Source organism: Hylobates moloch, unplaced genomic scaffold, assembly GCF_009828535.3.
Source record: "Hylobates moloch isolate HMO894 unplaced genomic scaffold, HMol_V3 SCAFFOLD_1, whole genome shotgun sequence".
Lineage (NCBI taxonomy): Eukaryota > Metazoa > Chordata > Mammalia > Primates > Hylobatidae > Hylobates > Hylobates moloch.
This window is the reverse complement of record NW_026652276.1, coordinates 118,649,473-118,677,420: the sequence shown is the minus strand read 5'-3', so window position 1 is coordinate 118,677,420 and position 27,948 is coordinate 118,649,473. Positions and strand designations below refer to the sequence as shown.

Sequence of the window (27,948 nt, the reverse complement as noted above, 5' to 3'; positions counted from 1 at the left end):
GAGGCTCTGCAGGGCAGGATGGCAAGGAAAGTTTCTAAGACAGCTCATTTCTAAGCATGATTGTTTTTAATTCAGAAATCAGGAAACTATGAAAATAAAAACATTGCTTTTGGAAATTCAACAGTAAATTTAATCACTTATATAAAATTCACACGCAAGTTGTTTCATTTCTAACGCTCAGTTCAACATTGTGTACGGAAGTTTGTAGCCAAGCGCATTTTATTTCCTATTTTGCATTTTTCTGAAAGATAATACATGTTGCTTTTATTTACCATAACTTTTGTCATAGGTGCATAATCCCTTCTTCAAAAGCCTGGAGGCTGGACATGGTTAAGAATTGGGAGTTTTTGGGAAGGGAGAATGATAACACAGTGTCCACATCGATGAACACAGATGTGCAGGGCCCAGAGGGAGCCCCATAAACCCCATCCCACTTCCAGGGCAGACCCTGTGTTCGGCAAAGCTCTGGACAGGTCACACTGGACTCTGCCGTGGCATAGTAAGTGAGGAAATTTCTTGCTTAAGACCTTTTGATTTTAAAACGTCAGACAATGAGCTATAGGACCCTATTAACGGAGACCCCCCGAAGACCAAGGCAGCCGGCCCACTCTCTCCCGTTGTCCCATTTTATTTGCTTCAGAATTAGTATCATTATTCACAACTATCTCACTTGCCAGTTGTTCCATGTCTGTCTCCTCCACTAGGATCCAGGGGCCCCAAAGATCTGTCTGCCGAGCTCAAAGCTGGCACCCTAGCCCAAAACATGTGCCTGGCACCTGGCTGGTGCTCTATCAAGATCCAAAGAATTAAAGATCACAGCCCTTGACTCAGCTTCTAAAGGATGACCAGGTGCCGGGGAATTTAGACATATTTCCTTTAATCCTCGCCACAACCCGGATACCATTAACCCTTTTCTACCAAAACTTCTGTATGGAAACTGCGGTAGGGAAAGTTGCAGGATTTCTCCAAGGTCAGAGAATTACAATGTGTCACATTCTAAAGGAAAACCTTAAGTCTTAAAAGTGAAGTGGGTCATCCCCAACCTTGCCAGAACCCCTCCCCAACTGCTGCCCTCCAACAGCAGGATGATTAAATGCATACAGTAATTTTGGTGCTTCTATGCATATTTTAAAAATCACATCAGTGACTCACAGACTGAACCATCTATCTAATCCAAGACACTGCTGCAAGTGAACAGCTAGAATTGGAAAATTATTTGTAAGTTGAAGGTTTTAAGAATAAATTTTTCTCTATAAAACTCCGGAGATTTATCTAATTATTATTATATAATTACGATTGCTCAAGACTGGAACCCATTGTAAATCATCCCATATTCTGAGAAATTCTGGAACTGTCATCTTATTTTCCAGGAACAAGGGACATATGCTGCCAAGTCTTGCTGTCAGATTGTTTAAAGAGTAAGACAGGGCTTTCAAATGGCCCTGAGAAGCAATGAGTATTTCCTCAAAGCATGACAGCACATAGCAGGGAAAGCCCACCCTTCCTTCCTGGCTTCCTGGCTCCAGGAAAGCAGCCTGGGGCATCGGTGACTACAAACACCTAACAAGGCCATCAAGGGAGGAACTGACTCATCTTGCACGTCTGCCACTTCTGTAGGTACCAGCAGGAAACTGGAAATGCCAGGAAGGGAGGGGAAGCTGACAGAACCTCTGTGGCCATTATCTGGCCCCAAAAGCCTACTCTATACCCAGCTGAGGGCAGCACTACTAAAATGACCTCAGAGAGACTTTCCCTTGGGGATGTTGTTCTTTGAGCTTGCTGATTGCACTCTCTTGGGACTGAGTAGGAAGTGGCAGTCAGGGGTGAAGGGTGCAGTCGGGCCCGGACAACTAGCTGACGCTAACTGGCCACACGAGAACTGGACTCATGACCCATGGGTGCAGCACAGAGCTTTAATCAATGGGGGAGGCAACCACAGCCTCTTTAAGAACAAGAAAACAATTATGCAGAGGCAGAGGCAGATGCCTTTTCCAGAGTTCACAAACTATACAGACCCAAGGGTCACCACCAAACTTTGCAGTTCACTAAGGTTTTAATCCTCTTTTCTGGCTTGTAACCAACTTTGGCTTTGTGTCACATTCGATGATTAGAATGAATGGTATTCCTAATCTTCAGCCTTTCTTCGAAGGTTTGCTTCACTTAGATACCAAAAAAAAAAAATGTTCCAAGGCGTCTTTTTGAAGCCATAATGCTGTAGGCAATTTCTCATCACAGTAGCTAAAAAGAGACTTCACAGACTAAGAGAGAAAATAGTAAGTTCAGAGAAGTGCAAAAACCTGACCAAAGCCAGAGCATATGAAAGGACTTCCAAACCTAGGACTGCTCCAGCTGAAAAGTCACAGGCCTGGGAGAGATGGAATAAGTACTTCCAATGACAAAAGCACGAGTAAGGATGAACCACGATTCGCGAATCTAATCTAAAGAACCAAAGACCATCCCCTAAAAATGAATCCGTCTACACCACCAAGTGAAAGTTCAAATAAAATCTGTTTCAGAAGATGAAGAGAACTTGCAGATGAAACTGTTCTAGCAGCCCATGAAGAAGAGCTAGAGAAAGTGAAGGAACAGAAATGAACTTGTTCTCCCACAAAATTCCACCTAGGGCTCTCAGGAAAGGAAAGAGGCAATCTGTGGAGAGGACTCCCTCTAGAACATCTGTTAAGACACCAAGCCCTTTCTCCTTCCCACTCCCTCACACGTGAGCACGTCTCCAGGTGAATGTCCCGACATCCACCATCACTGCAGAACCTGTCATCAGGAGTGTCTGGCTCGACCCAGAAGGTGAAAAACACAGTGCTTGCTTCATTCCAAACATGGAAGCCCGGCTCTCAGTGGGCAACTCTGTACTACAACCAAACTCTTTTAGAAAAGTATGCACAGTCAAATGGGAATATGACCACGCTATCTTACAAGGCAAAGCAAGACACAGAAGACCAAGGCAGAAAGGGCAGTGGGCCTCTGCACCATAGGACTTGTCACCAGCCCCTGCTCCAGCGTGTCCTAGTGACCTGAGAGCTACAGAAACGATCCATGGCTGCTGGCGACATGTGTGCCCTGGCCCTCGACCAGCACCATTGGGCCAGGATCAGATATACGTGCTCGCCCATACCTGGTAGTACGGATGGTGCAAAAAGGAATCTGGGCAGCCGGCTAAAGCCATGGGTTCCTTCTGCCTTCTTCAAATTACATTTACTGCGCTGCAGCACCTGGAATAAAGACAGACTGTGAGAAGCCGAGCCAGAAAAAAAAAAAAAAATCCACTACTTATGGCTGGTTCAAGTGTGACATGTCTGAATGGGCAGCTCTTGGCCTTAGCTTGTAGGTTCAGTAAGGACACTTGCTCGGGGCACCAGCTTTTTGATGACATGCAAAGATGGTCCCCAACTATGGGGCCCTGAGAGGTCAACTGTGAGGTCAAAAGTCTGTGGGATAGAAGGGTGCCCAGAGTGGTGAGGGTGACATCAGACCCTCTAAATTTAACTCACACATTCTCAGCACTCTCCTGCACTGCCTCACCCTTCTTCCCTATACCATCTATTAACACCCTGCAAACTTCATCATGCTTTCACAAACAGGGATTCAGACAAACTCTAAAGAAGCCTGGAAGGGGTTGTGTGTGTGTGTTTGGGGCCAGGACCACAGAACATCATTTGAGTGAACACTAGCTCCACCAGCCATAGAACAAATCGGAATTCTCAGTGGACATCCAATCTGACAAACTCATTCCACACTCTCCCCTGTGGGCCACGGCACCTAGTACCGAATAAAATGAAGGATATTAATTCTAACAATCAGAATAACAACAACAAAAATCAAGACAAGACCCTGTTATGGGATGAAGTGTATCCTCCCAAAGTTCCTAAGCTGCAGCCCTAACCCCTAGTACCTCAGAACGTGACTGTATTTGGAAGGAGGGTCTTTAAACAGGTCATTAAGTTAAAATGAGATGATTAGCGTGGGCCCTAATCCAATACAAGCGGTGTTTTTGTAAGAAGAGAATATCAGAACACAGACTTGTACAGAGAGAAGACCACGTCAGGACACCTTGAGAAAATGAACATCTGCAAGCCAAGGAGAGAGGCCTCTGGAGAAACCAAATCAGCTGATACCTTGATCATGGACTTCCAGTATCCAGGACTGCGGGAAATGGGACTTCTGCTGTTTAAGTCCCCTCGCCCCCTCCCCAGTCTGTGGCACTTTGTTATGACAGCCTTACTATAAACTAACACAGACCCAAAATATAAAATCACTACGAAATTCTCATCACAGCTAAAAGGAACAGACGCATCCCAGATCTGTAAAATTTACTACCAACCATGTTTTCTGCAAGAGTTTCTCTAGAATCCCTCAAATCACCAAAGAATGCCCCAGAACACTTTGCTGGGGCTGAAAGGAAGCGGTCAACAGCAGTGGAAGTACTGGCACAATGAAGGGAGCATGTCCATGACCTGGCTCAGACGTCCCCAACCTACTGAGTGAGAACTGTGGCCACATCCACCCTTCACCTCTGCCACGACCAGCAGTCCCAAGGCCTCAGCCTTCTCCGGCTCACAGTCAGCCTGTCCTCGGGGTAGCTGGTGTTACACGTCAACAGCCCAGGCTCTAATTCCCAGTCACTTAGTCAAACACCAGTCTGGCTGTTGCCATGAAGGTATTCTGTAGGTGTGGTTAATGTCTACAGTCACTTGGCTTAAAGGAAATGACCCTTAACAGAGGCATTACCCAGTCCACAGAAGGCCTTAAGAGCAAACACTGAGATTTCCTAGAGAAACAAGAATTTAGCTTAAGACTGCAGCAAACTCCTGCGTGAGTTTCCAGTCTGCCTGCTCTGCAGATTTCAGACTTGCAAGTTCCTTAAAATAAATCTTTATATACTGAACACATATGAATATAAATATTTATATATTTAAATATATATTTATTTATTTTCATACACATATAGGTTTGGGTTCACTGGACAGGCCGTCACCCCTAGCCCTTGAGGTGGATCAGTGCCCCAAATCATTTGCTGCCAGATGGCAGGACCATGCCTGGATGTCTCCTGCGGGCAGCCAGGCGGCCTCTGCCTTCCACACCAGCAAACACAGTCTTTGTGTGTCTCCTCACTCTCTACCTCATCCCAACGCCTCCCATGTCCTAGCCCCATCTCTAAACACTCCTTCTGCCTTCTCCCCTAACTGCAGGGACCTGTTTCTCTCCCCTTCTCCCACATCTCTGAGGGCCTGGGAGAGGAAGGAGTGTCCTCTTGGCCACCTTGCCCGCTGGGTGACAGTTCTGCCGCATCCCACCAGGCTGCCCACACCCCCCATGCATGCCGCATGCCTCCCTGCTGTGGTCATCTCCCAGTCTCCCAGCTCATCCGTGGAGACTCACTGGCCCTGACTAATACGCCTTCTGGAATTCCTGGATGTGTTTGACATATTGAAATATGTTCTTATTTTCTCCCTGAAGTTTCAAACTTAATGTGTGTTAAGACTGTCAAAAATATCACTCAATATGCCACTTTTATTATCTAAATATCACCTTTGAAAGTATTTGCCAAAGGAGATTGCTTCTCAGCCAGGAAAATGTGTGTCCCATTAGCCCAGTGGAACAGTTTCCTTGGGACAAGTAAACTACAGTTAGATATAGTAAGAGGGCTAGGCTATCTCTGGTCTCTAATAAAATGTAACCAATCCACAGCTAACATCATGCTTAATGGTGAAAGATGAAAAGCTTCTCCCCTGAGATCAGGAACAAGACAAGCACGCCAACTTTCACCACTTCTATTCAACATAGTATTGGCCAGAGCACTGAGACAAGAAAAAGAAATAAAAGGCATCCAAATTGGAAAGGAAGAACTAAAATCACCAAGGTTCAGAGATGATATATGACATAATCTTACATGTAAAAACCCTAAAGATTCCATAATAAAAAATTATCAGAGCTAGTAAATAAGTTCAGCAAAGGTACAGGATACAAAGTGAACATGCAAACACCATTTGTGTTTATAAATTAAGACCAATCCAATAGATAATTAAGAAAACAATTCCATTTACAATAGCATCAAAAGTAACAAAATATTTAGAAATACATGTGATCAGAGGTGAACTACTTGTACACTGAAAACTAAAACACTGCTAAAAGAATAAAGACATAAATAAACGGTAAGATACACTATGTTGGAGTAACTAATATTGTTAAGATGAAATACTACCTAAAGCAATCTACAAATTCAATGCAATCCCTATCAATATCCTACTGGCATTTTTTTGCAGAAACAGAGCTGAGGGTGTGTGAAGGGCTGATCTTGTGAAGTTCTGTGAGCAAGCTGGCTAAGATTGAAAGGGGATGATTTAGGTTTTTCTGTAGGTTGAACATTAAAATGAAAGCACACTGCTGCAGAGCCAGAACATGGGCCCATGTGTCTGAATAACAGGGTTTCCTTAAAAAAATTGATCTGCTATTCAGTGAAAAATTGTAAAGGACTCTAAAAAAGTTTATGAAAATCTTACCTTATGGTCAAACTATTTAAAACTAATAAAAACATTAAAACTAGACAGATTATAAAGTTTTACTAAAAAGTGGCTTTAGCATTAAAGATGTACTAATACAAACATGAAATTTCGTTTTCTCTTTTGAAAAAGATTTTTATATAATATTATGACAATGAAAGATTTTTTGTCTGCCTTTTGAGTAAACTACAGAAAAAAAAAAAAAAAAAACTGGAAGAGAAAGAACAAAAAAACAAACAAAAGAAAAAGCCATCCTAAAATTCATATGGCTTCTCAAGGGACCTGAACAGCCAAAACAATCTTGAAAAAGAACAACATGGAGAACTCACACTTCCTGATTTCAAAACTTACTAACGGCTGGGCATGGTGGCTCATGCCTGTAAACCTAGCACTTTGGAGACTGAGGTGGGTGGATCACTTGCGGTCAAGAGTTCGAGATCAGCCTGGCCAACATGGTGAAACCTCATCTCTACTAAAACTACAAAAATTAGCCAGGTGTAGTGGTATGCAGCCTGTAATCCCAGCTACTTGGGAGCCTGAGGCAGGAGAATTGCTTGAACCTGAGAGGTGGAGGTTGCAGTGAGCCGAGATTGCGCCACTGCACTCAAGCCTGGGCAACAGCCAGACTTCATCTCAAAAAAAAAAAAAACAAAACAAAATGAACAACAATAACAAAAAAAAACTTACTACCAGGCTACAGTAATCAAAACAGTCTGGTACTAACATAAGGACTAACATACACCAGTGGAATAAAACAGACAGCCCAGAAATAAATCCTCACATATATGGTCAACTGATTTTCAATAAGGATGCCAACACCATTCGCTGAGGAAAAGACAGTCTTTTCAATAAATGAACGGTTCTGGAGACTGAGTGTGTTGGCTCATGCCTGTAAACCCCACACTTTGGGAGGCAGAGACTTGAGCCCAGAAGTTTGAGAACAGCCTGAACAACATGGTGAAACACCGCCTCTTAAAAAATTAGCCAGGCATGGTCATGTGCACTGTAGTCCCAGCTAATTGGGAGGCTGAGGCAGAAGGATCAATTAAGCACAGGAGTTGAGGATGCAGTGAGCTGTGATAACGCCACTACACTCCAACCAGGGCAACAGTGAGACTGTTTCAAAAACATAAAAATAACCAATTTTTTTTAAACGGTCCTAGGAAAACTGGACATCAGCATGCAACAAAATGAAGCTGGACCCTAAACTTACACCATAAGCAAAAAGTAACTGAAAATGTATGAAAGACCTAAACGTAACAGCTAAAACTACAAAACTCTTAGAAGTAAAGACAGGGAAAAATCTTCATGACATTAAATATGACAATGATTTCTCAGATATGACACCAAAGGTGCAGGCCAAAGAAAAAATAAACTGGGCTTCACCAAAATTCAAAATGTTTGTGCATCAAAGGATGCTATCAAAAGATTGTAAAGACAACACATAGAATGGGAAAAAATACTTACAAAGCATTTATCTGATAAGGGATTAAAACCCAGAATATATAAATGATATGGTTTGGCTCTGTGTCCCCACCCAAATCTCATGTTGAACTGTAATCCCCAGCGTTGGAGATGGGGCCTGATGGGAGGTGACTGGATCATGGGGGTGGTTTCTAATGGCCTAACCCCATCCCCCTAGTGCTATCTCATTATAAAGTCCTCATGGGATCTGGCTGTTTAAAAGTGTGTAGCACCTCCCTCTTCACTCTTTCTCCTGCTCCTGCCACGTAAGATATGCCTCCTTCCCCTTCACCTTCCGCCATGAGTCTAAGTTCCCTGAGGCCTCCCCAGCCATGCTTCCTGTACAGCCTGCGGAACTGTGAGTCAATTAAACCTCTCTTCTTTATCTCTTCTTTATAAGTTACCTAGTCTCAGGTAGTTCTTTATAGCAATATAACAACAGACTAGGCCGGGCGTGGTGGCTCACACCTGTAATCCCAACACTTTGGGAGGCCGAGGCAGGCGGATCACCTGAGGTCAGGAGTTCAAGACCAGCCTGGCCAACATGGTGAAACCCCATCTCTACTAAACATACAAAAATTAGCCGGGCATGGTGGCGGGTGCCTGCAATCCCAGCTACTCAGGAGGCTGAAGCAGAAGAATTGCTTGAACCCAGAGGCAGAGGTTGCAGTGAGCTGAGATCATGCCATTGCACTCCAGCCTGGGCGACAAGAGCAAAACTCTACCTCAAAAAAAAAAAAAACAAAACAAAACACAGACGAATACAATAAAGAATGCCTACAACTCAACAACAAAAGACATAAGCAACCTAATCTAAAAAGGCACAAAGGGCTTGAATAGACTTTTCTCTAAAGAAGATATACGAATGGCCAAAAAGCACATGAAAAGGTCCTCAACATCACTAGTCATTAGGGAAATGCAAATCAGAACTGCAACAAGATACCACCTGACACCCATTAGGCTGACTGATATAAAAAATAATAACCACAAGTATTGGTGAGGCTGTGGAGAAACTGGAACCCCTGAGCACTGCTGGTAAGAATGCAAAATGGTGTTGCTATGGTTGAAAATAATATGGTGATTCCTCAAAAATATTAAAATAGAATTAACATATGATCCACTTCTAAGCATATAATAGCAACTCCACTTCTAAGCATATAATACAAACTAATCAAAAGCAGAGGCTCAGGTACTTCTATACCCATGTTCATAGCAGCACTATTCACAAGAGCCAAAAGGTGGAAGCAACCCAAGTGTCTACTGATGAATTAATGGATAATTAATCAATAGACAAACAAAATGTGGTATATACATACATGGAATGTTAAGGGACACGGTCTCCCTCTGTCACTCAGGCTGGAGAGCAGTGGTGTGACCAAAGCTTGCTGCAGCCTCAAATTCATGGGCTCAAGCAATCCTTAGCCTCCCAGGCAGCTGGGACTTATTGGACTAGAGGAGTTCACCACCATGCCCAGATAAAAAGCTCACTTCTGAACATCCTACAGTTATACAACTGGATCATCTACTGTGCTACTTTAAAGAGTTGAGATTCTAAATCATCAGTTGATTTATTAAAATATGTGATTCATATTCATAGATAATGAGGAATCGTTTTATAAGCCAGTAGATAGATAGCAGCTTTATGTCTGTAATAACTAAAGACTTTCTCATTGACCGTTGTCAGATGATTAAGAAATTGTATCAATATCTGTTGTCTTTTTGCTTCCCTTGATTAAAAGGGCCTGCTAACAAGTTTGGCTTGCTGTGGTGGTTTCACATTGTCCTTTTAATGTCGAAGGTTAAACCCTCCTTTGCAAGATTACCATTATAAATAATGTATTAAAATTTGTTTATTTTAATTAATGAAAATTTAAATAATCTTCATCATAAAGCTTAAACTTCTTTATTAGACTATAGTTCAGAAAAATCGTTCAGGCAGAGTCAAAAGTTTACTTATTCTGAAGTCAACATTTTTCTTAACAATGCCAATATTTACACTTCTGGATCCAGCAGCTGAAGTTGAACGTCTTTGTTTTTCTGATTATATGGGTTGTTTTTTGTTTTTCCATGTTAGGGCAACTTGTACTAGGTAAATTAAAATGATACAATGGTCATAAACTTGAAAAATGTTGCACCCAATAACACTTTTTCTGAAAAGTACATTGGGTGTTCCTAACTGAAACTCTAGAGTCTGGTAGACTGTAGATGATACTCTTAGGCCCTCACCTCACAGCTAATTGCAAATCATGTTTATGATGGATTTAAACTGTAGAGCATTTACTCTCCTATCTGAAAAGATAGTCAAATAGACATCTTCTAACCCAATGCCAGTAAGCAGATGACCAAATGACACATCCATGACCAATCCATGCTCACCCTGTCTATCCCACATGGCATGTGGCTCATCACACATGGCAACGTGCTAAGTGCATGCTAAGAACCCATGCAATCCATTCTCATATCTCCTTTTCTGTTCTACTGTATTTATTAAAAACGCTTTTCATGACCTACTAACTTGATTTCAAGACCCGATAACAGGTTGAAACCCACAGTTTGAAAATAGGGCAGAGCTGTGTTTGGGCTTATGGTCAACATCGGGGTCACCAACTTCAGTTGGAGGGCCTGCTCCCTCACATCCCCTCCCATGCCTGCCCCTTCATACCCAAGTGCTGTCCAGGGCACAGAGAGGCTGGCCCACTGGCCTTTCCCTTTCTATTCCCTCTTCACCACTCAGTCCTCACTCTTCCCCTCCCTGGCTCAGGAAAGCCAGAAACATTCCCAGCAAACACCACAGCTCTTATGCCACCTCTTCCTTTGACTCCCGCTCTTCGAAAACACAGCTCGTCTGCTTAAAGGAACCTAGCCAGCCCGGGAACTGTGTGAGGCTGGAGGGAAAGTCATGTGACTGTGCCACACGAATCCTTTCTTTTGTTATTGAGCCACAAATCCAAAACGTGCATTTAACACTACTAGAACATTTTACTGCATTCTTAGGAAATCTACATTGAACGTGTGTTTCAGACTTTCTCCTCTCTCCCCCAGAACGCTGGCCCCCACTTGCAAGTCACTCAGATGACAGTCGCGTGTCTGCCACACCTGACCCATTCAAGTGGCACACCATTCTAGCTCATCGCCCTGGTGTATCTTCTCCATGGCAACAACCACTTCTTGACAGCTTCACTTTTGAGACAGTCACAAACTCCATCTTGTTCAAGAACTCAGTCTTGTTCCCTGCCATACCCAGAACAGCACATAGTAAAAGGGACCCAAGAAAGATTTGCTGACTAATAAGGGTAAGTTGTATAATTAATGATGATCGGATTAAATAATAAAATTCAATTTAAAATTTAAAATTTTAGAAAGACGTTCTGAGTCTTAAATCATCGTAGAATTGTTTTTTTAAAAGCTGTACCTTCCATAAACGCCAGAAGATCCTATTCTTTATTAAGAAAAATATAATTGAGCAGTGTTCATGGTATATTAAAATAATCACATGTAGAATGGAAAACAATATTTACATTCTAAGCCATAATAAAAACATAAAAAGAAACTAATAATTCTTTAAACATCAAAGGGAAAAATAGATGAAGACACATTCATTCAAAACCCAAACAATTTGCAACAGAAGAGAGAAGACATAGCAGTAAATGTCAGTCATCCAATTCTCCTTTTCAAAATAATATTCAAAACCATTCTAGTGAAAAAAAAATACCCAAGGCAAATAGAAAAGCCTTAAAAAGGCAGCTAGAAAAGAAAAAGACAGAATGGACAGATATAAAAACCAAACACAATGCAAACAAAATAAAAGCAATGGTAGCAATGACAGTCAAGTGTCACTTAAAGCAAAGAAACATAATCCAAATATTAAAAAGCATTGCTAAAAGCATAATTGATAATGAACAAAAACAGTATTATCCTCCAAACAGCAAAGTATCAAAATACATAGATCTAAAATTAGAAGCAAGTTTAATAAAAAGTTTACACTTCAATAAAAAGTTAACATTAAAAACAAACACAAACAACAAAAACTATGAGAGTCTCAAGGAGAAAAAGAGGAACAGTAGTTGTTGCAGATGTTGGTCTATTATGTAGGACAAAGAAATAACATTGGAATAATGAGTAATGAGAAGGCATTAATTGATATTTACGAAAAACACGCATTTGCAAATATTTATAAACATTTGCAAAATCATTATTTTTTAAAAATACTAAACCACAAAGAAGAGCAGTGCATTTTACAAGAATGCAAAGATCTCTGGAGTTACAGAACACGGCCCCAAGGAAAAACCTGTTACACGCTGCCTCCTCCCAGCCTGCATGCAGCTGCAGACAGGACTCCAAATGTCCAGCACTGAGACACGGACCATAGGCCAATGTGCCAAGGGGCTCCATGCTACAGCCAAATACAAGAAAACCAGAAATTAGTAACATGTGTTAAAAAAAAAAAAAAAAAAAAACTAAGGCACTTGAAAATTAAAAACAAGCTCTGGCCTAAATAAGTGGTTCAAGGAGGAAATAAAGATACAATACAGTCCTACACAATTAGGACAATGCACACCCCCATGTGTTAAGACAAATAAAATGAAGCAAGAGAAATTAAAGAAGAAAAACTCATGCCATGAAACACATCTTTTATAAAGACAAAATAAATGAACACCAATCCATCCGTCTTGAACCAGAAAGAGGGAAATACAGTCAAAAATCGGAAAGCAAAGCATGACAAAATTTATTAAAATCCAAGAAATGTAATAAAAGACAGATCTCTTAAATGTATAGTCAAGAAAAACATACAAAATTTTAAACAATGAAATACAATGATTTTTAATCATACAGTAATTTTTTGCACGCCAGTAAAGAAATAAATTTTGAACATTACTGAAATTTTAATTTTTACAAAAAAAAATACATACCCAAATCAGAATCATCTAAAGTAAAAACACTTAAAATATAAACAGTGAAGATGAAATTGAGTAAAACCCAAACTCCACCTACCTACCAATACAAAGCAAGTGAACGGACTTGGACGGAAAAATGAATCAATGACCATTAATTTGTCAAGGGAAGGAAAGAAAGATTCCAAAGCACCTATTAATAACAGGCACTTGGCTCAGTGCTGTTTATGTATTTGTCTATGTGTAAACACACACACACACACACACAAACACACACACACAGCATCCATTCCCACTGATCACAACAGGAAAATGAAGTGCTGAGATGAAGGCCCAAGGGCTGGTGATGGGACTCAATGAAGGAGACGGAGCTCAGTCCAGGAGTCCATGCTCTTAACCAGGATCCTACAAGTCCTAGGGTTTTCAAATGATGGTCCCTGGACATACAGCATGGGCATCACCCGGGGGCTAACATAACATACAAATTCTGGAGCCCAGACCCTGACCCACTAAACCAGAAACTCAGTGGAGGGGGTGGGGTCCCATAACATGTGTTTCTGCAAGCCCTTGGATGATTCTACTGCTGACACAGTCCCAACTACTAGACTGCACATTACATCACTAGGGGGAAAGGGGAAGACTCTGCATGCCCAGGCTGCGTCCCAGACCAAGGAAAATGAATCTCGGGATGGGGAGGGGGTGGGGGGTAATAGTGTTATAAGCTCCTCAGGTGTCTCCAAAGGTAAGCACCACCACTCTTTTCTTTAAATTACTGTTGGTTTCTATGATGTCTGCAGGGGGAAAATATTGGGGAAAAAATTCAGTAACGCTTTGAAGAATCATATCCCACTTCCTGGGGGCTGGGAAGGGGGAACCTGCTGCTACTACGCTGCTTGAAGTAAAAACTATACTCGGTTCCTTAAAATGCCCTAACCGAATCCTAAGTACTAGATCTCTAACTAAAAGCGGTACCTGTTCTGCTTCCTGCCTTAAAAAAAAAAAACTCTTGGGTTTTTTGGCATATGCAAATACGAAGAATGCCTTTTAGAACACCAATTTCCGCTTTTCTTCCACAATGCATTGATGGGAGACGGGGGAGAGGGCACAGATTCAAGGGCTATTTTAATTATCTGCAGCAAAGCATGACCTCATTGCTTCCAACTGCACATTATTAGGTACAAGGGTCTATATGTGACCATAGGTATGAGGATGACCTTTGATTATTTATTCTCAGCAGTTTGAAAAAGACTTGTGTGGCATATTCTATTCAAGCATCTACAGTTCCTTCCACTTCAGTAGTCTGGTCAGCCTCCTGACAGAAAAGAGTAAATTTTTTAAATCAATACATGATCCTGAATCTGTTTCAATAGCTTTGAAATGTAAGTGTGGGTCAGATCACGCAGCGCTGCGAAGCACAGCACCACTTTATGGTGGCCACATCCCCACTGTCATTTGTGGGAAGCATCAAGTCCCCTCAACAAACCTGTGCAGAGACACTAGCACCATCCCCACTCAACCGATGAGAAAGAATCCAAGTAACTTGGCCAGCAGTCACTCCTGCTGCACATCTGCTCTCCACAAATCCAGAGCCTGAGTCCTGAAGCGGACAGCACAGAACCCCAACAGCGAGATCCTACTCAGGAGAACCAGGAGAGGCCGATACCAGAAACTTATTTTCACTTTCTAGGCACCTTCACCACTAGCACTGGTGTCGGAGAGAAGGTCTTCCCTTCTGCTGTGCTGTGGTCCACACACAGACACGAAGGCCCAGGGCAGGACTGTTAATGCAGTGATCCAACTGATTTGAGACCCAGAAAGTCAACAGAAAACTTGAGCAAAGGTAACCACAGAAAACAGCCTAGGCTATCCACAGGCAGGAGGTCCTCGAATCCCTCCATCCTAAAAGCCTCACCAGAGGAAAACACCAGTTTTCTAGTCCTGAAAAGAGGAGGGGTGATGAAGGCTACCTCCACATGCAGCTTTCTCAAGCTGCATTCACCAAGAGTGGATGCCCCTACTCTGTGGTAGGCGTGTGCAGAGAAGAGGAACCCATGTGTGCAATGAAGTCTAGACACACTGTGGAACAGGTCAGAGTACTGCCTCAATCATACAGATTAGGACGCAGGCGCTGCAACACCACGACCACAGGACCTCATGGAAAAGAAAAGAAACCGCATAGAACCATCACAGGCCGGCAGGCTGGAGTCAAAGAAAAGGACGGCAGGGAGGGAGCAGTATCAGATGCTCCAGAGATCAAAGCATCCTACCTTTATGCACCCCGGGAATATTGGCATGGAGAAGGATGGGGAGAGAAGAACAAACATTACACAGCTGAGCACTGAACAAGGTAGGAGTTGGAGCACCAACACCCCATGCAGTTAAAAGTTCATGTATAATTTTTTACTCCCCAAAAACTTACCTACTAATGACCTACTGTTGACCAGAAGCTTTATCAATAACATAAAGTCATCAACACACATGTTGTATGTTATATAGGTGTTACATACTGTATTCTTAGAATAAAGTAAGCTCTTTGGGAGCACTTCCTGTTTCACTAGTATGGGTCCCCTGTGTTATTCAAAGCTTACGGTATTGCATTAAACATGAAAAATACACAAGACCCACGAGAGGTCACTTTTTAATGCAATGAGCAATTTACTGGAAAGGGAGCTTCTCACATGGAGATGATTAGCATCACATGGCATTTAAAGTGTATACTTGCAACATTTTAGCTCACAGCAACAGTGGAATTATTACAGTAGTACAATAATTCTTTCATAACTATGAAATTAAGTGCAATATGTACTACAGTTAATTTTATGCAGTGATGATTTCATACAGCACCTTCATGAGTTTTTTTACATTTCTGTCAACAAATGCCTCCATGTATGGTCTGTGTTTGTGTAAGTTTTGACAAACTTTAACTTTTTTATAATAGATTTGTATATATTTTACAGTAACAGCCTAGTCTTCCACATATATTTTGTGCATTCATGACATAGCCTTTTCTTAATTTTTCTGGTATTTCTCAGCTATGCTGTAAGATTTTTCAAACTGTTGCAAATCTCCAAAAAATTTTCTAGTAATTACTGAAAAAAACTCCACACATAAATAGACTCACACAGTTCAAATCCCTGTTGTTCAAGAGTCAACTGTAATTTTAAATTTGCAATGCACATTACTTAAATATAGATTTAAAATTGAGTTCCTTTTAAAAGAACTTATTGTTCTCCAATATATTAATATTTTTCTAAATTCATTAAAGATTTGTTTCTACCTTTGGAATCCTTGATACTTGAATTTTACAAATTCTTACGAATTACCGAATGCCTTTGGGTGTCTTCCAAGGAATAGATCTTTGTACATTTAAACTATAAGAAGAGAAACAAAAATTAAGAGACCAAATCAATTATGACAAAGAAGGGAACAATTACCACGACAACACATTACCAACTATAACCCCCACTGGTCCGGAAGCACTGTCTTCCTTTGGGAATAGATAAAGCCAACGGGAAGGAAAAGCAAAACCACTCAGATCTGTCTCTGCTGCCTAAAAATACTGAATTTCATAACTGTTGGGAAAACGGCTAGAACTTTATCCAAAAAAATAAAAGATGCTCTATAAAACAGCCCTCGGATTTAAACACTTTATAAACTAAATGCGCTCCAAAGTCATTCCAATCAACACTAAATGGTAAACCATTTGTCCCTATAATAAAACCCAAGTAACTCACAGAAGACATCTTTTTACCTAAAGAAAACTTTTTAAAGGCCTCAAAAAGTTAATCACTCTTTCTAGACGCTAAAGTAGTTAATCACACTTTCTAGACGCTAAAGTAAGCTCTCTGGCTAAATTAGGAAATACTGAAGATAGTGGCATCAGATCTTAATCTCATTCTTTTGGCAAATCTTGAACAAGGCCTGTGATTTGCTCTCTTCCCAATCAGGCCCAAAGTCCAGTATCTGAGCTGTAAGGACGCTGTCCTGGGTGCCACTGAGAGTAGGACGTGGCAGTGTGAAACCATACAAGCTCCACAGGGAACCCGGTTTCTTCCAAGGAAGTGATAATCTCTACAGATGGTTCCCAACTTGACAATGGTTCAACTCAGGATTTTTCATCTTTATGATGAGTTGATGAGGATGTAACCCCATTTTTAGTTGAGAATCTCCTTACAACCTACCATTGGGTTAAAGTTTCTACCGAACGCTTGTCGATTTCGCACCATCAAAAAGCCAAAAACACAAAGCATTATTAGACCAAAAAATTAAAAGAGTCAAACCATCATTAAATCAGGCACCGTCTACTGTGTTGCCAGCACTGAATGCATTTTCAACTTACGACATGTGTCTTACGATGGGTTTATCAGGATGGAACCCTGTAAACCGAGGAGTGATTTATTTTCTTTTATACCTAAGACCGGGATTCTAATGAAATAAGGGAGGAGTGGGCACCCTCTGGTGACACTGCCAGACTCAGGAACTGTGTGGACTCCTGTGAGGGCCTTTTCTCAGCAGCACCAAAGAGGATAATGGCAATCACCAAAAACTACCTGCAGACCCTCCCTGCTGTGCTGCAAATCTTCATTCACCCTCAGCTACTCACTTTCTCCACAAAAGAGGCTTTTTGTCTATTGCCCTAAACCTCCCATCCCCACCCTTTCCAGTGCAGCATCCTCAAACCCCTTCCTGCAGAACACCCATATCACTTCAGGGCCTGCACACCACCCAGTCTCTGCCCCCCGGGCCTCCAGTCCCCAAGGCTCCCCTGGCCTGTCCCTGCATGAGCCATTCTGTGCTCCCGCCTCCATTCATGACCTCTTCCTGCCCATGTCCTCCCTCCCTTGGGCCCATGAACATTTGTGTGCATTTCCCACTTCAGGAGGGAAGGAAGGGAGGGAGCAAAAGGACGTTTCTCTTAACCATGTCCTCCTCTAGCTCTAGCCCTTTCTCTGTCTGCATCCCTCTGCAAGTGTTGACAAAGCATGTTCGAAACCCGCTGCCTCCCACCCCTCAAATCAGCAGTCTCTCCGAAGCCCCAGTTTCTGCAGCGAAATTCTCTCGAAACTTATTTGAATCATTAAGAGTTTCCATCATGGTCTCTTCTCACTGTCACAGTCATGGTCGCTGCTGGTGAGCACTACGGTGAGGAAGCCAGGCTAAGGAGAGACACGCGACCTATCAGCGGTAGCTGAACCTGGCCTGGGGCTGGGATTCCTGCTTTTGAGGAGGAAACCCACAAAGCAGAGCCGGTCCCCACCATTCCCTCCAAATCCACAAAACAGAAGGTGCTCACAGTCAAACAAGTTCAGGTTTTCTATGAAGTCAAACGTTTTCCTTTCTTTCAGTGCTTCTTTGAGCCTTTCATCTAGTAAGGCAGCTCTCTCGAGGAAAAGTGGGGTGAAGCATTTTCAAAGATGGTTTTACCCTCTCTGGATTTTTCTCCCTCCACCCGCTTCTCCATTTCACCCCCAGAGCTGACTGGGCAGGCACCCACCACGCTCACTGTTGAGGGCTCTGCTCCAACGCTGAGAGAAATGGCATGCAAGCATGGAGCAGGGCAGCTCCATGGGACCCCAGCTTCTATGCTGAAAACAGGCCGCCTGGGAGGAGAGAAGCTGAGAAACCAGTTAGCAGAATCCTTCACCTAGGCCTTGGTGGATGCTCAGGAGAGAAGTGGTGCATTCTGAATCTAGCAGGTGGGACACGTGAAAGAAAAGCGAAGTGGAGACCTCGGGCCTGGGCAAGTAGAAGGAGGGCATCTCTGGGCACTGAGATAGGAAACGCGTGGGAGATGACAAACGGGCAAGACGCATGTGTGCAGATGGGAAATTCTAGAAGGCAAGATGCATGCACAGGTGGGATTCCAGAAGGCAGGAAGCATACGTGCAGGTAGGAAATCACAGAAGGCAGGACACATGCGTGCAGGTGGTAAATTCTAGAAGGCAGGATGCATGCGTGCAGGTGGGAAATTCCAGAGGGTAGGATTGTTCTCATCCCCGCCTGCTGATGCTGGTGACACTGTTATTTCAGGATGGGGAGGGAGTGGATCTGCTCTAACAATTGAACGTAATCACTCACCCCCACCCCATCTTTAACGGGGTCCTGTGGATTCGGATTAATTACGGAAGCCCTAGGTAGGGGTTTTCCTCCTCTCTGCCTAAAACCCTGGAGGAGGCCCTGTGGCCCATGACGGAGCAGCCATGTGCTGATGTTAGAGGTGGACATCAGACAGTGCACACCTACCTGCTATAGGCCAAGTGCCATGCAGATGGACACGAGTGGGCACAACAGCCAGGGAGAGCATCATGGCAGATGTGAGAGTTGAGCTCGGGAAAGTGTTGGAAATTAGGAGTGGAGAAAGGAGGTAAGAGAAACAGCATAACAAAACCAGAGGCAAAGGCACACACAACAGGCTGGGAGAATATCAGGGTACCAGGGATGGGGTCAGGGGTAAAAACAAGCCTTTGTGGAACATTTATAATGGGCCAGGTTCTCAGCTAAGCGCTGACTTCCATTTTCCTTCTCATTCTTCCTAACAATACCCCAAGTGTCGCTGAGGAGGAGCCTGGGGCTCAGGAATGTAAGCAACCCCAGTGTTTAGCTGCTGTGGCAGGGACGGAGGCCTTTGGACCCCATAGTGCTCCAGGAATAGGGACCAGTTGGGGTAAAGGGCAATGATATCCATCTTGACCACGAAGACTCTGAAGTAAAACAATGAAGTTTCATGGAGACAGTGAGACCCGCGTGTACAAAATGTAACTTCTCTAATCCTCAAAACAGGGAAAAGCTACCAGGACATTTATTTCCAAAAGGCCGTAAGAAATCAGAACCTCTACTTTATAAAGAGGTGCTACATTAAAAGACATATTAAATAAAAACTCTTGTTCTCTCACCTGTAAAAGGGTGGAATGGGTCTAGACTCTACAATCTAGAGGATGCCACAATTTGTCAAACTCAAATGGTCTAGATGTTTACAAACACGTCAGTCAATTCTATATAAAATGTTGATTTTTTTTTTTTTTTTTTTTTTTTTGAGATGGAGTCTCACTCTGTCTGTCATCCAGGCTGGAGTGCAGTAGTGCGATCTTGGCTCACTGCAACCTCCACCTCCTGGGTTCAAGCGATTCTCTTGCCTCAGCCTCCAGAGTAGCTGGGATTATAGGCACTCACCACCATGCCCAGCTAATTTTTGTATTTTTAGTAGAAACGGTTTCATGTTGGCCAGGCTGATCTCGAACACCTGACTCAGGTGATCTACCCACCTCAGCCTTCCAGAGTGCTGGGATTACAGGCATGAGCCACCATGCCTGGCCAAAATTTGGATTGTTACAAAATTCTTTAATGTATAATTGTGAAATGCAATTTTAAATAATTTTGCTTTGATAAAAGTAGATTTTTTTCTACTCTGGCCACACTCATCCTATATTACCAGAGCTTCTATAAATAATCTCCAGGAGTTCTTCTTAGAAACTTTGTATAATTTGCAGAATTTGTCATTTTCAAAGCATTTTTCTTCCATTGGTTCTAAACACTGCAATAACTAGGTAATCATCTTCTAATGCAATCATCTACATCAATCACGCACACTCTGGAACCCTAGTCATCAATTCATTGGTCTACGAAGTAATCCATCAAAATAACCATTAACAGTACAAAGAGAGGGCACCTTTGAAATGTTACCCTCTTCTCTCCTCCATCCCGTCTTCGGGCTCACAACTCTATTACTTCTGAAAGCATGAAATGCTTTAAATGTAGGTATTCAAGCAGAGTTTGTACTTATCATAAATCTCATTGCATGTTATTACATTCCTCCATCTTCCTTCAATTGAAACTGTAACTTAAAAAAAAATTAATCTTCTTTTCAACTTAGGACAGATTGTAACAGCCTGTTGATCCCGCTACTCCCTTGGTGAGACTGCTGCCAGGCTGGCCCCACTCTCTCAAGTGGGGGCAAAGAAAAAAGGAGAACCTATTTCATGAAGACAGTTGGAATGTCTGGCCTGCAGATTGTCTACAGAAGCACAGAGGAGCCCTCCGGCAGCTCTCCGTGGGAAAGCACCCTAAAACCAGCTCCCTCTCCACCTCAGGAACTGAATTCTCTTGGGAGCTGCCAAGGCAGCAAGTTCTTTGCAAATTTTATCTTTTTTTAATCATAAATTTCAAGGATGACCATAAGCAACATCTTGGTCGACTCTGCTCTCACCACTCATATATAAAACCTTTCTGAAAAGTTGAGTTAACTTTGAATGCTGGACAAAGACCAAAATAAATAAAATGAAAGGGGCTTTCCTGCACCGTTTCTTGTCTTCCACCTAAGCAGGTGCGCACGCGGAGGAGATATCCAACGGTTGCCATTCTCCCTCCATTTCAGGGCAATCCTGTTCAATAGAAGCTCCAATGATCACAGCACACGTTGAGTCTGTCGAGAGTCTCTCTGGGGCAAGACATCTAGAAGTGCTAGGGAACGCAGTCCCACAAGTCTAATAACCAACTGCAGACAGAACTATATAGATGAGTATCACGCTTAGGTTTCCCACGCCCACCCCCATCTGTGAAGTCAAACAGCCTGTTGTCAATACCAGAAGAGACAAGTTTGTACATCACAAAAGATACGCAAGTCCCCAATCTAATTATGCCAGCGACTTTAGAAGGAGAGCAAAGATAGCAGACACCCTGGGCAACAAATTACCCTAGGTCTCAGCATCAAGCCTGCACTCATCTCCTGGGTCCCAAAATAACTCACCACTGGTCAGAAGGATGGATGGACCCTTCCAAATCACAGCCTGGGCTGTCTGAGGACAGCTCTCCCGGGAATCATCTCTACCCACCTGTGACGTAAATGGAGTCAATAAATAAGGGTACGCTCTGAGGGTCCACAGTGGCTTGCTTGGCCCCCAAGCCTGCAAATCAGACTCGCCAAGAATTAATGAAGGCAGTGACCCACAGGGACTGAGAGCTCACTGACCGACAAGAGAGACGCCACGTCCCAGCCTTGGCTTGCCTTGGACACTGCTCTCCTCACCACTCCTACCCCTCTGTATCAGGACAGAGGTCAGACTCCAGGTAGACCCACAGCCATGTCCAAACCAGATGCCCAGGGCCTCAGCAGGAAGAAATCCAATCCAAAAACAAGGAAAAAAGGAAGGACACTGCTTTCCTAGAAGCCTAGAAAGAGGCTCAGATACAGAAAGAAAGCAATCTACGGAAGCTGTGTCTGAAACAGCAAAAACCTGCAAACAAGCCAAATGCCCATCAAGAAGTGGATGAATGAGCCAACTGTGATGCATCTATACAATGGAACACTACTCAGCATTAAAAAGGAGTGAACTATTGATAGATGAATCTCAAAATAAAGAGCCAGAGGCCAGATAAAACAAACTGATTCCTTTATGCAACACTCTAGGAAATGCAAGCAATCTATACTGAGAGAAAACAGATCAGTGAAAGGGTGGGAAGGAAGAACTGCAAAGGGGCACCGGGAAGTGTGGGAAGTGATGAATATTTTCATTACCTTGATTACTTGATAATGGTTTCACATATGTCAAAATGCATCCATTTGCGCATTTTAAATATGTGCAGTTTATTGTGCTCAATGTATTGTATCTAAATTGAGCTGGTTAAAAAAAGAATGAAAACAATTTGGGGGCAGGTGGATATCAAGGAATTTGGTGTGACCAAGAACAAGTAGAGTGATTCTCCTTATTTGTGGTATAGTTAAGGGCTTTAAAGTTACCTCAAACACTGAGTTAGTGAATGGTGAGTCTTTGGCCCTAGGGGAAATACAGAGTTAGGTTTCTATGAGCTGGTCACATTTTCATCAACCAATCAATATGTAACCTCGTTTTATGTGTTTCTGTTTAAAGACACTTTACTTAAATATACTGTTGAGGTATCTCGCTGGCTGATCAAGGATGCCAAGGGGCATGAATGATGCCTGACCCAAGCTTCCCAGCGCAATCCAGCGGGGAGAAGCTCATACAAAACCACAGAGTCAGGGTGTGCAGGTTAAGTGCCCCAAGTGAGGCAGAAACAAGACAATAAGAATTCCACAGAAGAATGTGAGAGGGCTCTCCTGTGGGGAGGACAGTGAAGCAAAGTTATTAGGGGGGAAAAATGAGGGGCTACAAAATAGAAAAGGATAAACAGGAGATTCAGGGAGGCTCAAGTTACAGAAGCCAAAAGTTGAGAGGATGTCAAAAAAAGGAAGGCTGAGGCAACATCAAGGTACGTAAGAGTTTCTGAAAGAACTTTCCTATGGGAAAGGCTATGGGACACCTTGAGGAGCAAAACAGTTTTGTGGCACAACTGTAGAAGTTTCCTGCCCTTGGAAAGAGAAAGGTGAAAGGCATACCATTCTTGGTTAGTTTCTGAAAGTTTTTTAGTTCAAACTCTCCTATAAATGGGAAAGAACCATGCATCGGAGCATCTGGGCAGAGAAATGGTCTCTACCCTTAGCCAAGCTCTGTGTTGCTAAGGTAGACTGGTGTCACGATAATGAGTCCTCCCCTGACTGCATTCCAAGGGTGAACAGGGCCATGAGAGTTGCCCTCCTGTGTGAGTAAGAGCCCAGCAAGAGCTGTACCATCGCAGCTGGGCCAGTCTCTGCAGGCCAAGAGCAGGAGAACAGAGCTCTTTCCTTGAGGCCGAGCCCCGCAAGGCAGAAGCTGCTGCATGATCACTGAGTTTGGGGATGTGATGCTTTGAACCCCAGGAAACCCCTAAAACTTCTCCCATGAAAACAAGACAACTAACCAAAAATGGGGACAGAGGAAAGCTAAGCTATGGTCCCCAAGGAACCACAGGCCTGAGGGAAACGCTCGGAGGTCTCTTTGGGCCCAAGAGCTAACAAACAGAAACTGAGACCATTAGGACCATTTGCATGTTTCTGCCTCTCCCTCCTTGACCCCAAAACAAACAGGGCTGGCTCTTAGAGGCAGTGAGCAGTGAAGGACGGTGGGAGGGTTGCCCTGAGGCCCAGCTGATTCCCCCAAGTCTAGTGCCATGGCCCATCACTACAGGGTCTGGGATTCCCACCTCAGGCCCCACCACATCCAGGCCTGGGTGCCCTCATCTGAGACACTCTGCAAACTGAAGTTTACTCTGACAATAATTTGATTTGAAGCAGCTTTCTGAAACCCCAGGGGATTGGGCTTCAACTGTTAGGTCAAGCAAAACGTGAGTTCTTAATAGGATATCTTTCTACCAAAAATACATTCCTTACAGGCAGGAGCTGGGGCCATCTTGTGACCATGGTGCCCCGGCACTTGGACAGTGCCAGCTACCAAATGGGTGCCCACGTTCACTCATTCACTTGTTGGACAAGAGGGAGCCCATCTGAGAGTCCCAAGTCAAGGAAAGGTTTCATGGCTTATGAAGTTTGGAAACTACTTCCCAGAGCACACCCTGGAAAACCATGACTCATTCAATACCTGCTAACCCCTCGAGGGACTCAAACTTGTCAAATGGGAGCACAGATGTCCACAGACTCAGCGTCTCCCTCCTGAAGGACGGAGGAGGCACCCCAATGGAGTGGAGCCACCACACAGGTGGACCTGCTCTGTAAGCTGCCAGTGATCACCAGATTTCAAGCCAAAAACACAAAGACTAAGTGGGAAACGAAGTTTTGTTTCAATGCCATGTCCATGCCAAGCAGTCCATAATCAGGTAATTGGAACGCAGAGGCTGGGAAGGAGATTTCCCTTTGAGTTACATGACCAGTAAGAAAAGGTAGGAAGCGCAAGGCTGTCAGGTGATCCAGGAAGTGGGCGCTGGGACTGGTGAGAGATGGCTTTTTGCCTTTTTCAGATGTGTCCCTTCAACACTGTAAAGCCTTGCCAGAAAGAAAACTCGTCCCAAATCTCAAGGAATCTCAGCATCACTCACAACGAATCTATGTCACCAATGAAGGATCTTGGGCAATGCAAAGGGGCAGACGGGTCCGAGGAGGGCGACCGCCTGCCCGTGAGCACGGCGCTCCCTGATTCAGCTTCGCAGGGCTGCCTTCCTGCAGCTCTCACACTTGCCTGATGGTTCAGGAACTGCACATCGTCTGCAATGAGCAGTCAAGAGGCAAGACGAGGGACCCAGCTGCCCTAGAGCCCCGCCCTGGGTCTCAGGCATGGAAGGGTCTATAGAGCTACCACTGGCCACAGAGCGGTGGCTTTTTCTCTGACCCATTCTGAGATAGGGAGGTCTGCTACCTTCACTCAACTATGCTGTGAGGAGGAGGGTGAAGGACCTGTTTTACAAAAGACAATCCATCCCAACAGCACAGCCCACTTCCCTGGCAAGGCAGTGGCAGTTGGGGGAGGTCACGGTTCATGCATGACCAGGGCGGGAGCTGCAGGAGGCTCCAGCTCCCCCTCCTCACTGGCGCCAGGACCCTCTCTATGCAGGGGCACAGACTCTCAGAAAAAAAGCAACAGCACTGTGAGCTGTCTGGAGAGAAGGAAAATGTCCACATGCGCACCTTTTGAATTTAGAAGGGGATGTGTAAAATGTCATTCAGCATCTAACACAAAGCTAACATAAGGCAGACATTTGGAAAAAGCCCAGAAACTTGCTACCAAGGGTGTGGATATGAGGGAAGGTGACCGGCAGGACCCAGGTCCCCCAGCCTCCCTTCAGGCCTTTGACCTGGGCTGAACTGCATTCCCAAACATTCCTATGTTAAGCCCTAACCCCCAGCACTTCAGAATGTGACTGTATTTGGAAACAGAGTCTTTACAGAGGTCACTAAGTTAAAACCGGGTCACAAAGGTGGGCCCTAATCCAATACAAGTGGTGTCCTTAAAGGAGGAGGAGATTAAAACACAGACAGGTCCAGAGGGAAGAGCAGGTGAGGATGCCGTGAGAAGACAGCCATCTGCAAGCCCAGGAGAGAGGCCTCAGGAGGAACCAACTCAGCTGTCACCTTGACCTCAGACTTCCAGCCTCCAGAACTGTAAGAAAACAAACTTCTGTTGTGTAGCCAGCCAGTCTGTGGGATACTGCGGGGAAGCCCGAGCTAACAGCATCCTCCACTCTGCAGGCAAAGGCTCCGGCAGGTCTGTGTGCTGAAGCTGTTCTGGCCTCAGGTCTCTTCCTGCATCTCCAGCTACCATCTCAGACCTGCCAACGGCACTGTAAGAATCCCATACCCAGGGCCAACCAGGACAAAGAGGAGGTCCATTCCCAGAAAGGGCCACCTGAGGCTGACATGCCGAGGGAAGGCAGGGGCGCCAACACTGCCCCAGTCCTCTGTTAGCTACAGGGTCCCCAATCTCAGCGCCGACTGAGGCAGGGGCACACTAACACACACATCAGCAACAAGGCACAGGTCAAGACCCTCCCACACTGTGTTCTAGCCCACCTTCAGAACAACATCTACCAACTCCTGAGGCTCACGAGGGGTGCCCAGAGTGACCCAGGAGGCAGGCAGCATCACCCCCACCATATAGAAGGGCACAGGGAGACCAGTGAGGCCCAGAGGCATGTCCACAAGAGGAGTGTGCGCAGCCCGGCTCTGCTGCAGCCCAGGCCCTCCCGTCCCTACCCGACTCAGCCCGGTGTTTCCAGGCAGAGCCGAGCCAAGGAGGAGAGGGAGAGAGGGGACAGAGACGGGAGACTCTCTTTAGGAACCTTGGAATAAAGGCTCCAGTATCAGGCCTCTACCTACAGTGACACGCATTCACTGACCACCTTAATACTGAACAGGCGACTCTCCTGCAAAGAAAGGCACAAGTGACTCTAGTGTCACGCATAGGGCTTACCTGTCAGGAGTTGGCTCTGTAGCACTGTCTGCTGGGGTGGCCACCCTGGCTTCACTGAGAGGACCCAGGTGAGGACCTGGCTGCCGGTCACTGGGCTGCTGGTCACTGAGCCGCCAGTCACTGGGCCCGCAGCTGCTGCTTCCTGCTCAGCATCGTGGTCAGCGCCAAAGCTGGAAAGTCAAATGGGCCATCACTGAACTTCCGTAGAATTTATACAAATGAACTTATACTCTGAGCCCAAGAATAAAACTTTTAAAACAGACATGAAAGAATATTTTTTTCCAAGAAGATCATTTAAGAGTGTTCTGAGGAACAAAACAAGGACATGACTACGTAAGATGTAGGTTTCTAGTTGTCATGTGATGCCCAGAGACAGAGGACAGAGGGAAGATGCCCTGGGCTCTCCGCTCACTGCCTACACATCTCTGCGTCTCCAAAGCATGCTGCCTCCAAGGCAGGAGGGGGTATGAAGCACACAGACCTTTGCCCTCTTGCAAGGCAAAGTTACCTAGAATTCACTTCAGGCCCAGGTCAGGGTCCTCCCAGGCTACAACCTTTGGCCCACCCAGCAGGAACCCGCCTCCATGTCAGACCCAGCCCCAGCCCACAATGCCTGGTACTGTTCTCAGCAGAGACCCCGCTGGGCACTCTGCATTGGCGCACATGTGTTCCACGAGAGGGGTGCAGAGCAGGCAGACCTGGGGTTCCAATTCTGGCTCTGACCTTTGATTCATCATTCAAGTCCTATGAACTGAGAGCTCAAGGCACGGAGCTCTTAGTTCACAGGTGGGTTCTAGGCATGGAGAAGAGGGTGGAGACCAATTGAAACCCCTACCGGAGGAGACTTTATAGTGACCTGGGCAACTCCCTGGTCTTCCCAGGCTCTAGTCTCACTGCAGAGATTCATCTCATGGGGATGAAACCCACCTCACTGAGGATTTTAATACACTGCATTGGAATGCCGCTGGATTTCAACATGTTTAAGTGAAATACACAGAGAATGACTTAGCAGTGTGACTGGCACGCAGCAAGGGTGCCATCCAGGAGCCTCCTATCGCTGTTGTGCTGGAGGAGGTCCCCTGCCTGCAACGTGGGTGATCTCAACAGATCCCTCCATGAAAGAGTCAGAAGCTACATTTTCCTAATTGTTAAATGGTGAAAATGAAACCTGCCCCTGCCTCTTATCTGACATCAAGAAGTCCTGGGCCCAGATTTAAGAAGACCAGTCAAATGGCTGTTTTTTGAAACAGGTCCTGCTGAACATGCCTGCTAAGAATCCAGGCACCAGAGAGTCTTGGTTCATCTCCAGATGCCACCCCTTAGCGG

General features: G+C 44.5%; 1 protein-coding gene across 16 annotated transcripts in view; it reads right to left on the bottom strand.

Moving 5' to 3' along the window:
- Nucleotides 1-27,948, bottom strand: part of GRB10 (growth factor receptor bound protein 10) — a 203,543-nt gene that overhangs the window by 139,470 nt on the left and 36,125 nt on the right. For 11 of the 16 annotated variants that reach the window (XM_032758035.2, XM_058444833.1, XM_032758034.2 and 8 more), the window contains 2 exons: nucleotides 26,623-26,792; nucleotides 3,131-3,227 (listed from right to left, as the gene is read on the bottom strand). In XM_032758035.2, the coding sequence (XP_032613926.1) occupies nucleotides 3,131-3,181 (51 nt within the window). In that variant the 5' untranslated portion in view covers nucleotides 3,182-3,227; nucleotides 26,623-26,792. Of the gene's footprint in view, nucleotides 1-3,130; nucleotides 3,228-18,365; nucleotides 18,434-26,622; nucleotides 26,793-27,948 lie in introns of those variants that run through there. The other 5 variants (XM_058444834.1, XM_058444845.1, XM_058444854.1 and 2 more) reach the window with 5 other exon arrangements.